The 11803-nt window shown below is 45.8% G+C and overlaps 1 protein-coding gene across 5 annotated transcripts; it reads left to right on the forward strand.

Annotated features, from left to right (window-relative positions):
- The first annotated feature begins 707 nt into the window (after window positions 1-707).
- LOC143474233 (engulfment and cell motility protein 1) lies at window positions 708-7719 on the forward strand. 5 transcript variants are annotated; one of them, XM_076971630.1, is made up of 7 exons: window positions 708-3106; window positions 4128-4254; window positions 4700-4812; window positions 5619-5726; window positions 5895-5977; window positions 6700-6777; window positions 6986-7719. In XM_076971630.1, the coding sequence occupies exons 2-7, from the start codon at window positions 4217-4219 to the stop codon at window positions 7196-7198; spliced, it is 633 nt and encodes a 210-aa protein (XP_076827745.1). In that variant the 5' UTR covers window positions 708-3106; window positions 4128-4216; the 3' UTR covers window positions 7199-7719. The 5 variants fall into 5 exon arrangements, with proteins under 5 accessions (XP_076827745.1, XP_076827748.1, XP_076827746.1 ...); XM_076971633.1 differs by having other exon boundaries at window positions 708-1509; XM_076971631.1 differs by having other exon boundaries at window positions 708-1164; window positions 2950-4254.
- Window positions 7720-11803: the final 4084 nt, after the last annotated feature.

Consider the following 11803-nt stretch of genomic DNA (forward strand, 5'->3'; position numbering starts at 1 on the left):
TTTTTGGCAACATGTGTTGTAAAAAGTGTTATATAAATAAATTTGACTTGACTTGATGTGACATAACCTATCACATAACCAAGAATTCAAGAATTTCCCTCTGGGATCAATAAAGTATCTATCTATCTATAACCAAATATCACATAACCAAATATCACGTAACCTATCACATAATTTTCCCCAAATGCTGATGTTGTTTGGTCACCCCAGACGAGGAGGAGCAGATCTCCTCCAGTAGAGCTGGTGGCCGCGTGGGGGGGGGCGGGACACTCACACCACATCACACCAGGCCACGCCTTCATCCCCGCTGCCAGGCGCCAAACTGGTTGCCACAGCAACGGAATCCCGACGATGGCATCCCTTGGCCCTCGGTTATGCTGCTGACTCTGGTTAGCTCTGTGTGTGTGTGTGTGTGTGTGTGTGTGTGTGTGTGTGCCCGTATGCTGTCACATGTGGTTTTGTGCATTTGTGAATCTACACAGAGGCTGCAATTGCCTCTCCATCACTGTGAGCTCATGTACATCTTAAGTCATTACCTCTCCTCTCCTCCCTCCATCCCTCCAACCCTTCCCCCATCCCTTCCATCCATCCTGCTCAGGCTCCCGTCTTCGTGGACTGATCACGTGACCAGCTCAAACTGCTCATTGGCTACTGGCACAAAGGAAGCTGTCCTATCAGTGCGGTCTTACTGTTCATATAAACATAAGCAAAGCCGCATGCTTATGAATTAGAACCGTCCGGAGAGTCTCCCCCTCTCTCTCTCCCTCTTAGCTTTTCTGATTGCACTCTTTGTTTTGAAACAGCCCGTCCGACCCTCGTGTCCTATAGCAGCCCGGGGTGAGCGCGCTCTTCCCAACGGCACTGCCGCCCGTCTCATCCTCCTCGCGCGCGTAAGACATGCCTCTTACAATGGCACGTAAGTACAAACCTCGTTGGCACGCGCACGCACGCACGAGCCGTCGGGAGCCATTGATGCGCACAGCGGGGGACGCCGAGGGTCGAGCGTGATTCTTAACGCCCCGTTGTCAGATGGGCGATGGGAAGGTGATTTTAGCAGCCTGGACATACTAGAGCGCTGGACAGGAGTGGATTTCGTTAATTTCATTACCAGTGTCATCATTCATCATGAGTTTGTCAACACATGTACCTATTCAATATCTAGAGGTATGAAATGGTTTTTTTAAGGAGCATGTTTATGCACATGTGTATTACAATGTCGGGATAATTTATGTCATTTTTTGATAATACTGAGCACAGGAAATGTATTTTAATGCCATTAAATCATTGTACTGGATATCTGCCATTGGCTACAAAATGCTTCCACATTTGTGAGACATTTACACTGACTACACAGCTTCCGGGATCTGGTTCAAAATCAGGCACTTTTCAGCCCCACGAAATCGCATTTCTACTCCTTTTTGCTGGACTAGGGTTTTAAGGGAGAATCCGGTTCTACAGGTAGAGGAGCACAACGTGAACACGCCTCTGTTGTGCTTCTTGGCATCTGGGGTGAGCGAAGCTTCCTCTGTTTAGCAAAAGGTCATTTTTTTAGCCAGTGAGGTTAATATTAGGGTTCATCAGTGTGTCTGAAGTGTCTGGTGCGATGTTAAGGCGCCTAACTTCCTTTCAGTCAGATGACTTTGAAACAAGCTATTGTACCACATTTGGTAAAACCATTGCATTTAAATTATACGTTGGGCTTAGGACAACGATTAAGAGTCATTAACAAGACTGTATAATGCCTTAAATCCATATAATATTAAACATTATAATTTTTTTTTTATTTTGGAATTGTTTGAATTTTTGAAGCCCAGTCTGTCTAAAATCTCTAAAATTATATAGTTTTGCCATATAGGCTATGTAACGTAAATTCGATGTGATTTTGCGATCGATACCTTGACTTGCATTTAATTTTCCACATTTTCTCAAAATTAATTTTACTCTAGCTGCCTTAAACTGTCATATTCTGTCAGGGGTTTCCGGTAGGGCTGAAAATGATTTTGTGGTTGCATAAAACTTTAAGTATGGACAAAGCTGTTTTTCTTTACAATTTCATCGTACTACCAATTTCGACATATATCTTGAATCCGCAAGGCAACGAGAGACGCTCAAAATAGTTCCACACACGAGGAGGGGAGGTCCTCCGAGACTGTCTGGTGTGATGTGCCACAGATCGATTAGCTAGAACTCATAATCCGAGAACGGCTCAACCAGCGTGTTTCCCCCTCAGGGAGCAGAACAAACCTTTAAACACCGCGGTGTCACTGCGTGACGTACGTCATTTGCTTTGAATGTCAATTCTGCAAATTCGTCTGAAGGTGTTGTCACCAAATGCCATCAAAACAGCACTTATGCCATACAGGGCTGTTATGTAAAGCAGATACGCTTTGAAGGGCTGTTTTTAACGGGCTGATTTTAAAGAGCGAGCCTACAATAACTGAAAGATTGGTTTATTCATTTTTAAAGTGGAACTTTTATGTAATAGAATAACAGTCTGCCACATCGTATCGCTAAAGAAGAATGAATGAGAGGCGAATCTGACCACTGGTGAAAAGTTACCTGAGCTCTGAAGGTTAAAGAGTCCTGTTAGGTTAGGAATCCCCACCAGGACCTGAACCATGGTGAAGCAACCTTAGATGTTAGACTGCTGTTGAGGTTTTCTTGAAGATGGCAAATAATCTAGAACTATTCCAGTTAGCATCACGTTTATAGACACATTAGCTCTGGGAAACAAGAATCACTCAGTGTACTGCACTGGATGGGTAAATACACCTATAGATTATACCAATAATGGGTGGGAAAGATGAAACTGTGAAAAAACATAATTATTTACAGTCAACTACTTTGTCAGTGAATGTCCAGGGCTGGACCATTTTAATATAATCTTCTTGTTAATTTCCTAATTTACAGTCTGCCTTGTTTCAGATGAATAATTTTGGTTTGTGCCAGAGTCTGTAGCTTCTCCACACTGAGGCCACTGCAATCGTGGCCAGCAGGTCTATGAACGACGGCGTTTCAAAGGCACACACACGGTCTTCCAGATGAGCTCCCACTGAGGATGCCAAACATGCCCTTCTACTGATGAAAGACAGCAAACATTCTTGCAGTATGGGACCACTACTCTGAGCAGCATACCTGTAACGTCATACATGTAACATCATACCTGGAATATCATACATGTAACATTATGCCTGGAATATCATACCTGTTACGTCATACCTGTTACGTCATACCTGTAACGTCATACCTGTAACGTCATACATGTAACGTCATACATGTAATGTCATACATGTAACGTCATACATGTAATGTCATACATGTAACATCATACCTGGAACATCATCAAATCCCTCCTCAGTAAATGGGCAAAAAGCACATTGTTGTTTTTATTCACTTTGGAATGTCATAGAACCACTTGATGATTATCATAATAAAGATGATGATTATTATTAATGAGTGAAGCCCGTATTCAGTCCAGAGTCTCGGCAAGTGGATAGTCCAACTGATCTTTAACCTTGTAGCATATAAAAAGTTATCCTCTATTTACAGACCACATCTGTTCATTTCATTATAAAATTCACATTTTTGTCTTTTTTTGTATTTGCCGTCTTACAGTTGTACCCGTTAGATACATTTACCACTGGGTAAATGTGGAACCACACTTAACATACTGCTGGGTGTTTATCCCTGAGTGTGCCAAGGCCATGTTGGAGATTAGTCCTACAGAGCCTTGATCCTACACAGACCTCCAGGTCTTCTGAGCCAATTGACCGACCACACCCCCCCCCCCCCCCCCCCCCCAACACAGACGCAAAACCTCTCGCTGCTTCTCATCACAACAGGTTGCCCTCTTGATTATAACTGGGTTACTTCAGAGGAGAAGAGAAGAGATGACCATTACAGCATTCACAGATCAAACACAGCGAGGCCAGATCCACACCAGATCCACACAAACGAATCATGCTCACCTCATCCAGAACTCTGGAGCATCTTGCATAATGTCCTCTCATCTGTTCAAGTTGCACACCTAATCCACCCAATCGCCCTGTCTGTCATCTTTCAGATTCATATTTATCATATTTATGTGCTCGACCAGAGAGCACTTTCCTCTGCGTCTCTTTGCACAGGTGTCGACACTATAGAGACGGTGCCTCATCCGGACCTTGACTGAAGGTCTGAAGCTGGCGGGAGTCCCAGACCCCTCCCCCGCACCGAGATGATCAGCCCGGACGAGTCAAAGTCCCGCCCACTGATGTGAGCGCACTCTCTGTTCTAACTGCATGCTGGTGGTGGTCTGTCCTGTATGGTATAACATCACAGTCTTATCTGGTGCACCGACGCGCTGAGTCTACAAAACATTCGGGACGCCTGCTGTTTTTATCAGACTCAGCAGATGAGTTCAGGGGAAAGATGGAGCATGATCAAAGTTTAGTTTATTTCATCACCTGCTCCAGTCAAGGGCAAAATTGGACTCATAAAGCATATATGAGGGTATCAAGGGGGATATTAGACTGGTTGTGGATAGTGAGCGTCAGGCATGCTGAGAAGCCCAAAACATCCGGGGTCAGACGGGGTGATGAGCCTTGAGCAATTCACCACCCACAAAGCACGGACTCCAGTTGGGGAAGTAAGATGTCCCGGACGTTCCACGGGCTTGGCGCACTCACGCGGTCACGTGAGTATTTTGCGTGTGCCGCAGGGAGCTGAGGGAGCGTCTGCAGCCGGAGGCGTGTGAGCTCATCCGACAGCAGCGTCTCCGCCGCCTGTGTGAGGGCACCTGCTTCAGGAAGATCACCAGCCGTCGCCGTCAGGGTGAGCCACGCCGCGCACGCCAAGCCACGCCCCTCACGCCAAGCCACGCCCCACACGCCAAGTCACACCCTGCACTCCACGCCCCACACACCACGCCCCACCCCACGGCACACGCCCCGCCCTGGAATTTAGTGTAAGGGATGTAAAACACACCCTAGCAGGCGCTACTTCCTCACTTAGTGGCTACGTGTCATATATAACGTTGTAGTTATTGTAAGACAGCTGCAGGGACGGTTCAGCACACTTCCCTGTGGTGTTCACACGCACAAGCCGAATCCCAGTATGAGTCCTCCTCTCCACTCCTCTCCTCTCCCCTCCTCTTCTCTGCCTCCCTCTTCTCTCCTCTTCTCTCCCCTCCTCTTGTCTCCTCTTCTCTCCTTTTCTCTGCCTTCCTCTCCCCTCCTCTTCTCCTCTCCCTTCCTCTTCTCTATCCTTTTCTCCCCTCCTCTTCTCTCCTCTCTTCTTCTCTCCCTTCCTCTTTTCTCCTCTTCTCTATCCTTTTCTCCCCTCCTCTTCTCTCTTCTTCTCTCCCCCCTTCTCTCCCCTCCCATCCTCTTCTCTTCTCTCTTCTCCTCTCCTCTTCTCTTCTCTCCTCTTCCCTCCTCTTCTCTCCCATCCTCTTCTCTCTCTTCCTCTTCTCTCCCCTCCCATCCTCTTCTCTTCTCTCTTCTCCTCTTCTCTCCTCTTCCCTCCTCTTCTCTCCCGTCCTCTTCTCTCCCCTCCCATCCTCTTCTCTTCTCTCTTCTTCTCTCTCCTCCTCTTCTCTCCCCTCCCCTCTTCTCTCTCCTCCTCTTCTATCCCCACAGATAAGTTCTGGTACTGTCGCCTGTCACCCAACCACAAAGTCCTGCACTACGGGGACGTTGAGGAGTTCTCACAAGGGCAAATCCCCCATGACTCTCTCCAGGACAAACGTGAGTCCTTACAGTCACGTCTCTGGACATAATTTGCATATTTAAATCATGTGGACTCTTCGTGAGAGTTGCACACGCTGCCTTTGCTATGTGAGACTCTTGGATAGAACTGAATGCAGATTAGCCGTTGAGTGCTTCAAGGATCTTTCCACCCATGTTCCTCCTCAGTAACAGTGGCGGATATCAAGGCTCTGATCACTGGGAAAGACTGTCCTCATATGAAGGAGAAAGGAGCACTAAGACAGAACAAGGTAATTATACTACTACTAATAAGACTGAATAAGGTAGGAGACACAGCTTCAGTTCACCCTGAAGAGAGAAAACGTCTTCAAACAAGGGAAAACACGGACTCATGACTGACACCAGAACAGCACACATTGTGCCCTGTGTACTTTCCCGGTCTCTCTTCTCTCTCTCTCTCACACACACACACACACACACACACACACACACACACACACACACACACACACACACACACACACACACACACACACACACACACACACACACACACACACACGGCATCTCTGGTAGCAGGGGGCATCGGTGTTAAGGCTTTGCAAGTAAGTTTGTTTGCCAATGCGGCAAGTACATGCCGAGCTGACAGTCAGCACTTCAGTATGAGACGAAGGATCCAGTGCTGTTAAGGACGCGTGTTGACCGAAATAATCTGTGTTTAACCGTTCGCATTGCTTCCTTAAAAGTAAGTTAAACGTCCATCAGAGAGAGAGAGAGAAAAAAGGAAATACAAAGTTGTGGACATTCATCTTCTCACCCAGCAAAAAGCTACAGCATAGCAGATGCAAACAGTCACGCACGCTGTTGGCGAAGGACGTTGGAGAACACCTGCTGTAGTCCCCGAGCTGCCAGCTGGTGTGGACCTCACCTGAAGATGTGCTAATGGGGACGTTGGGGGACAGCTGAGGTCAGAACCAGAAGTGGAATTCAGTTCTTTTCTTTTGCTTTGCAGGAGATGCTGGACTTGGCTTTCTCCATTTTATACGAATCCGATGAATATCTGAACTTCGTTGCCCCTGACAAGCACGAGGTAACGAACTTTGTGCTTCTGAACACGTTTCATGGTTATTCTGTTCCAGTTTAACTGCGGTTACATGATGTGTTAAAAATAGTCCAGCGTTTTGTTTATGAGAAATTCAGTGAAGTGGAATTCGAAAGTGTAGGTAACAGTTCGCCGAAATGTCGTTTTAAATGAAGTTTATGTTTCTGTTTCTCTTATGCTGCGTTTTGTCCACAAGTTCTGCATTTGGACTGATGGCTTGAACGCTCTTTTGGGGAAAGAGATGACAAGTGAGCTCACCAAATCAGACATGGACACTCTGGTTACCATGGAGATAAAACTCCGCCTCTTGGACCTTGAGAACATTCAGATCCCCGAGGCCCCGCCCCCAATCCCCAAAGAGCCGAGTAATTATGACTTTGTTTACGACTACACCAAACAGCAGACCTGAGGCGGACGCATGGCGGCCCATCATGACGGACATTTCCCATCATCCTCTTTGGTGAAACTCCCAGAACCTGGCATGTCTAAAAGACGCTGAAGACAGACCTGGGAAGACCGTTTGGCTGGGAATGGCCTATCTGTGACCCAAACCGTCTTACACATATTGTGACTAGAATGTGATGCTTTAGTTTTTTGTCTCCTTTAAGTGTCCCCTAATGTAGAGTTCAGTGTCTCAAAAAGCAGGGTCTGGCAACCCGGAGAGAAAAACTCCCACTTCACAATAATAATTCTTTGCACAGCTAGAAGTATCAGTTTTACTTCAATATGAAAACGCATGGTGCAACATTATTATTTTTTTTTATGTTTTTTATGTTCATGTAACCAAAACTGTTAATATAACTTGCATCAATATGTTTGATTTATGACTTTTTGTCTTCTTTCTTTGGATAAATGGATCCCGTTGCCATGGTTTTGTGATTTAAACATGAATATCTTTCTGACAGATTCATAAATGCTTTGCATTCACTAGATCTGATTCAAGAACGACTGTGAACCCTCTTAAGAGTGTATCCTTTGATTATAATCAATTAGAATAGAAAACAATGTCCATCAATGATCAGAATATATAAGAAAACAGAACTTTTGTTGTTAGCTTTCCACACCATTACTAATGAAAGATATTTCAGGAGATTTTTCCTCACTTACATCAGTGACTCTGTTGGAAACACTTCAGTGTTTTGGTGCTAAACTGGGAGACGTTCATATATAACCGCGTCTCCCCGCCAGAGAACGCTTATTCACACCGTTACTCCCAAGAATGCTGGAGAGTTGTCATGAGTCTCTAGTGTGAGTGGAGGGAGAACACGTAGACAAACAGTCGGGTGAGTGCGCTGGTTTACTTCAACACAACCGCAGATCCACACCTCCTAAAATACAGCCAATCACGGGCCACGTCGTTACCTCAACGGAATTCCACTCAAGCTCCCAGATGATTAAAGGTTACGTTTTGTAAATCTTTGTGCTTGAATTAATAAAACGTAGAAAAACATACAGTATTTTGTATATACACGTCAAAGCTTCACAATTCTTCAGAACAGTTTGTCTGTTGCCCTGGAGAACTTGTATTCACTGACTTGACATTTGTCAGTTTCTGACCACTGGGCCACTATTGGCTGGATGTTTGTGGGTGGAGGACAAGCCTTAATCCAGAGTAAACCCCTAGGGGTGTAAAAAAATAACAAAACCACAAAAGGTGTCCCCAGTTCCAGTAGTGGGCCTAATGGATCTGCCCCCATTCAACACTCACCCCTACCCTGTCAGTGTTAATGTGTGTGTGGTTGTGCTTCATTTCATCCTCTCAGATGATTACAGGCTAGAGTGAGTCATTACACACTGTAAGAGTGGACCTGTAAGGTGGCTATAACACTGTGGTTATACATGCCAAGCTGTTTCTAATGAAGTGATTAGTGAGTGTATATAATTAATGTAAACACAGACTTATTAGTCATCTCAGTATAATTTTAATGAAAAAAAAAACCCACTAACTTTAGTACTTACAAAAAAAAAATACTTTTGCTGTGTAATTTCCTTTCCAGTGTTGACCATTTCATGTTTTCAGCCGTTTTATCTTTGCCCTGTGTGGTCGTGTACATTCATCATCTTGTCATGAAGGAACTGATATCAAATTACAGACGGTACGAACCACAGTGTTATTTGAGTAAACATTCAGTCACATTTAGAAATGGGAGCACGTCTTTGGTAAGCCTGGATTTAAGACTTAGTCTTCTAATCCAGCAATATTCATAAGGATTATTCAACGTGTTTCCTGAGGTTTTGTATATTTCATAATTACTTCAACACATTGTTATAATGCTGTCAAATTATATTCGTCAATGTATTCTTTTTTTAAGGCCACTTAAAGGTTCTCATTTTTTAGATGTTTTGCAGAATCATTAGCATGCGATAGTATTATATAAATATAATAATAGTAATAAAGTCCCTCCAAATGAATCTAGAACGTTTAAAATGAAAATCACCCTGTAACTATAAGTGAACTGAAAGATCCATAATTACCAGTGGAATAAAGAGCTGGTCTCTGTGGTTCCACTAGGGGGCAAACCAGAACAAACTCCAGGTCGGGTTATAGTCTATTGACAGAATGTTTTGGTGGTGTAATATAATAGTTGGGAAATTCAGTTTCTTGTGACAAAGCTCAATTTGTGCTTCTTTTGAGCTAGCCCACTCAACGGGTGACTCTATATTTGGCAATAATGCACTGACTGTATCCCGAGGTATTTCTGCTGTATTTGCACATTATTAACAGCTAAAAAGCCATTTATGAACTGTAGTGATTACTCCTTCCTGGTGGCCCACGGCCCTACACAGCCTGACGCATCTCCTGGCCTGGGGGTAGGTAGGGTCCAGTTGAGTGTGTGTGTGGGTGTGGGGGGGGTAGGTAGGGTCCAGTTGAGTGTGTGTGTGTGTGGGGGGGGGGTAGGTAGGGTCCAGTTGAGTGTGTGTGCAGGGTAGGTAGGGTCCAGTTGAGTGTGTGTGTGTGGGGGGGGGGTAGGTAGGGTCCAGTTGAGTGTGTGTGTGTGTGGGGGGGGGTAGGTAGGGTCCAGCTGAGTGTGAGGGGGTAGGTAGGGTCCAGTTGAGTGTGTGTGCGGGGGTAGGTAGGGTCCAGTTGAGTGTGTGTGTGTGTGTGTGTGGGGGGGGGTAGGTAGGGTCCAGTTGAGTGTGTGTGCGGGGTAGGTAGGGTCCAGTTGAGTGTGTGTGTGGGGGTAGGTAGGGTCCAGTTGAGTGTGTGTGTGGGGGTAGGTAGGGTCCAGTTTCCAGTTGAGTGTGTGTGGGGGTAGGTAGGGTCCAGTTGAGTGTGGGGGTAGGTAGGGTCCAGCTGAGTGTGAGGGGGTAGGTAGGGTCCAGTTGAGTGTGAGGGGGTAGGTAGGGTCCAGTTGAGTGTGTGTGTGGGGGTAGGTAGGGTCCAGTTGAGTGTGTGTGTGGGGGTAGGTAGGGTCCAGTTTCCAGTTGAGTGTGTGTGGGGGTAGGTAGGGTCCAGTTGAGTGTGGGGGTAGGTAGGGTCCAGCTGAGTGTGAGGGGGTAGGTAGGGTCCAGTTGAGTGTGAGGGGGTAGGTAGGGTCCAGTTGAGTGTGTGTGTGGGGGTAGGTAGGGTCCAGTTGAGTGTGTGTGTGGGGGTAGGTAGGGTCCAGTTAAGTGCGTGTGTGGGGGTAGGTAGGGTCCAGTTGAGTGCGTGTGTGGGGGTAGGTAGGGTCCAGTTGTGTGTGTGTGTGTGGGGGTAGGTAGGGTCCAGTTGAGTGTGTGTGTGTGTTGGGGGGGGGGGGGGGGGTCCAGTTAAGTGTATGTGGGGTTAGGTAAGGTCCAGTTGAGTGTGTGTGTGTGTGTGTGTGGTGGTGGGGGGGGTCCAGTTAAGTGTATGTGGGGTTAGGTAAGGTCCAGTTGAGTGTGTGTGTGTGTGTGTGTGTGGTGGGGGGGGTCCAGTTAAGTGTATGTGGGGTTAGGTAAGGTCCAGTTGAGTGTGTGTGTGTGTGTGGTGGGGGGGGGTCCAGTTAAGTGTATGTGGGGTTAGGTAAGGTCCAGTTGAGTGTGTGTGTGTGTGTGGTGGGGGGTCCAGTTAAGTGTATGTGGGGTTAGGTAAGGTCCAGTTGAGTGTGTTTGTGTGGTGGGGGGGGGGGGTCCAGTTAAGTGTATGTGGGGTTAGGTAAGGTCCAGTTGTGTGTGTGTGTGTGCGTGTTGGGGGGGGGTTCCAGTTAAGTGTATGTGGGGTTAGGTAAGGTCCGGTTGAGTGTGTGTGTGGGGGTAGGTAAGGTCCAGTTAAGTGTATGTGGGGTTAGGTAAGGTCCAGTTGAATCTGTGCTGGACAATGGGGACCCAAACCAGATTTGGGAACATCTAACTTACAGCTTAACTACGGTGCATCTACCAGTTATTATTCCAATTCTCATTCTTACCTTGTTGGAAAGATACCTCCCTCCAGTGGCTGACTTCGGTATTACATTTTGTGAAAGTTTTTTTTTTTTACATTTAAAATGATTAGAGCTTCTTAGCTATTTTTTGTAATTTTGTAACTGCTCCTTATTTAGCATTCTTTTACTTTGAAATAGAATACTGACGACTCAATTATGACATTAATTTGACCTTTAGAAATGATCTTTTAAGCATCAACAATAGTTTTTTAATTTTAATTTTATGTTAAATGTTTTCCCCCTAAGGTCTTGCCAAAAACCATTAATGTATTTTATTATGTACCTTACCCAAGTACTTTATTTCCTTCTTTTTTCCTCATTATGTCTCAGTTTTCCTGCTTTTCTCTAGAAACTACAGTCCACCAACCAGTGCTCAAGTGTGTTGAGTGTCCAGCACACAGCCAGTTGAAATATTTAATTAGCAATGTGGTAAGAGAATCAGTGGCAACATCAGGAACCTGCACATCTAAGATCTGTTGCTGTGTGTTGGGACCACAGCCCAGGATGGTTAAAAGGAACCTGCACATCTAAGATCTTCTGCTGTGTGTTGGGACTACAGCCCAGGATGGTTAAAAGGAACCTGCACCTCTAAGATCTTCTGCTGTGTGTTGGGACTACAGCCCAGGATGGTT

This window comes from Brachyhypopomus gauderio, chromosome 13, assembly GCF_052324685.1.
Source record: "Brachyhypopomus gauderio isolate BG-103 chromosome 13, BGAUD_0.2, whole genome shotgun sequence".
In the NCBI taxonomy this organism is placed as follows: Eukaryota; Metazoa; Chordata; class Actinopteri; order Gymnotiformes; family Hypopomidae; genus Brachyhypopomus; species Brachyhypopomus gauderio.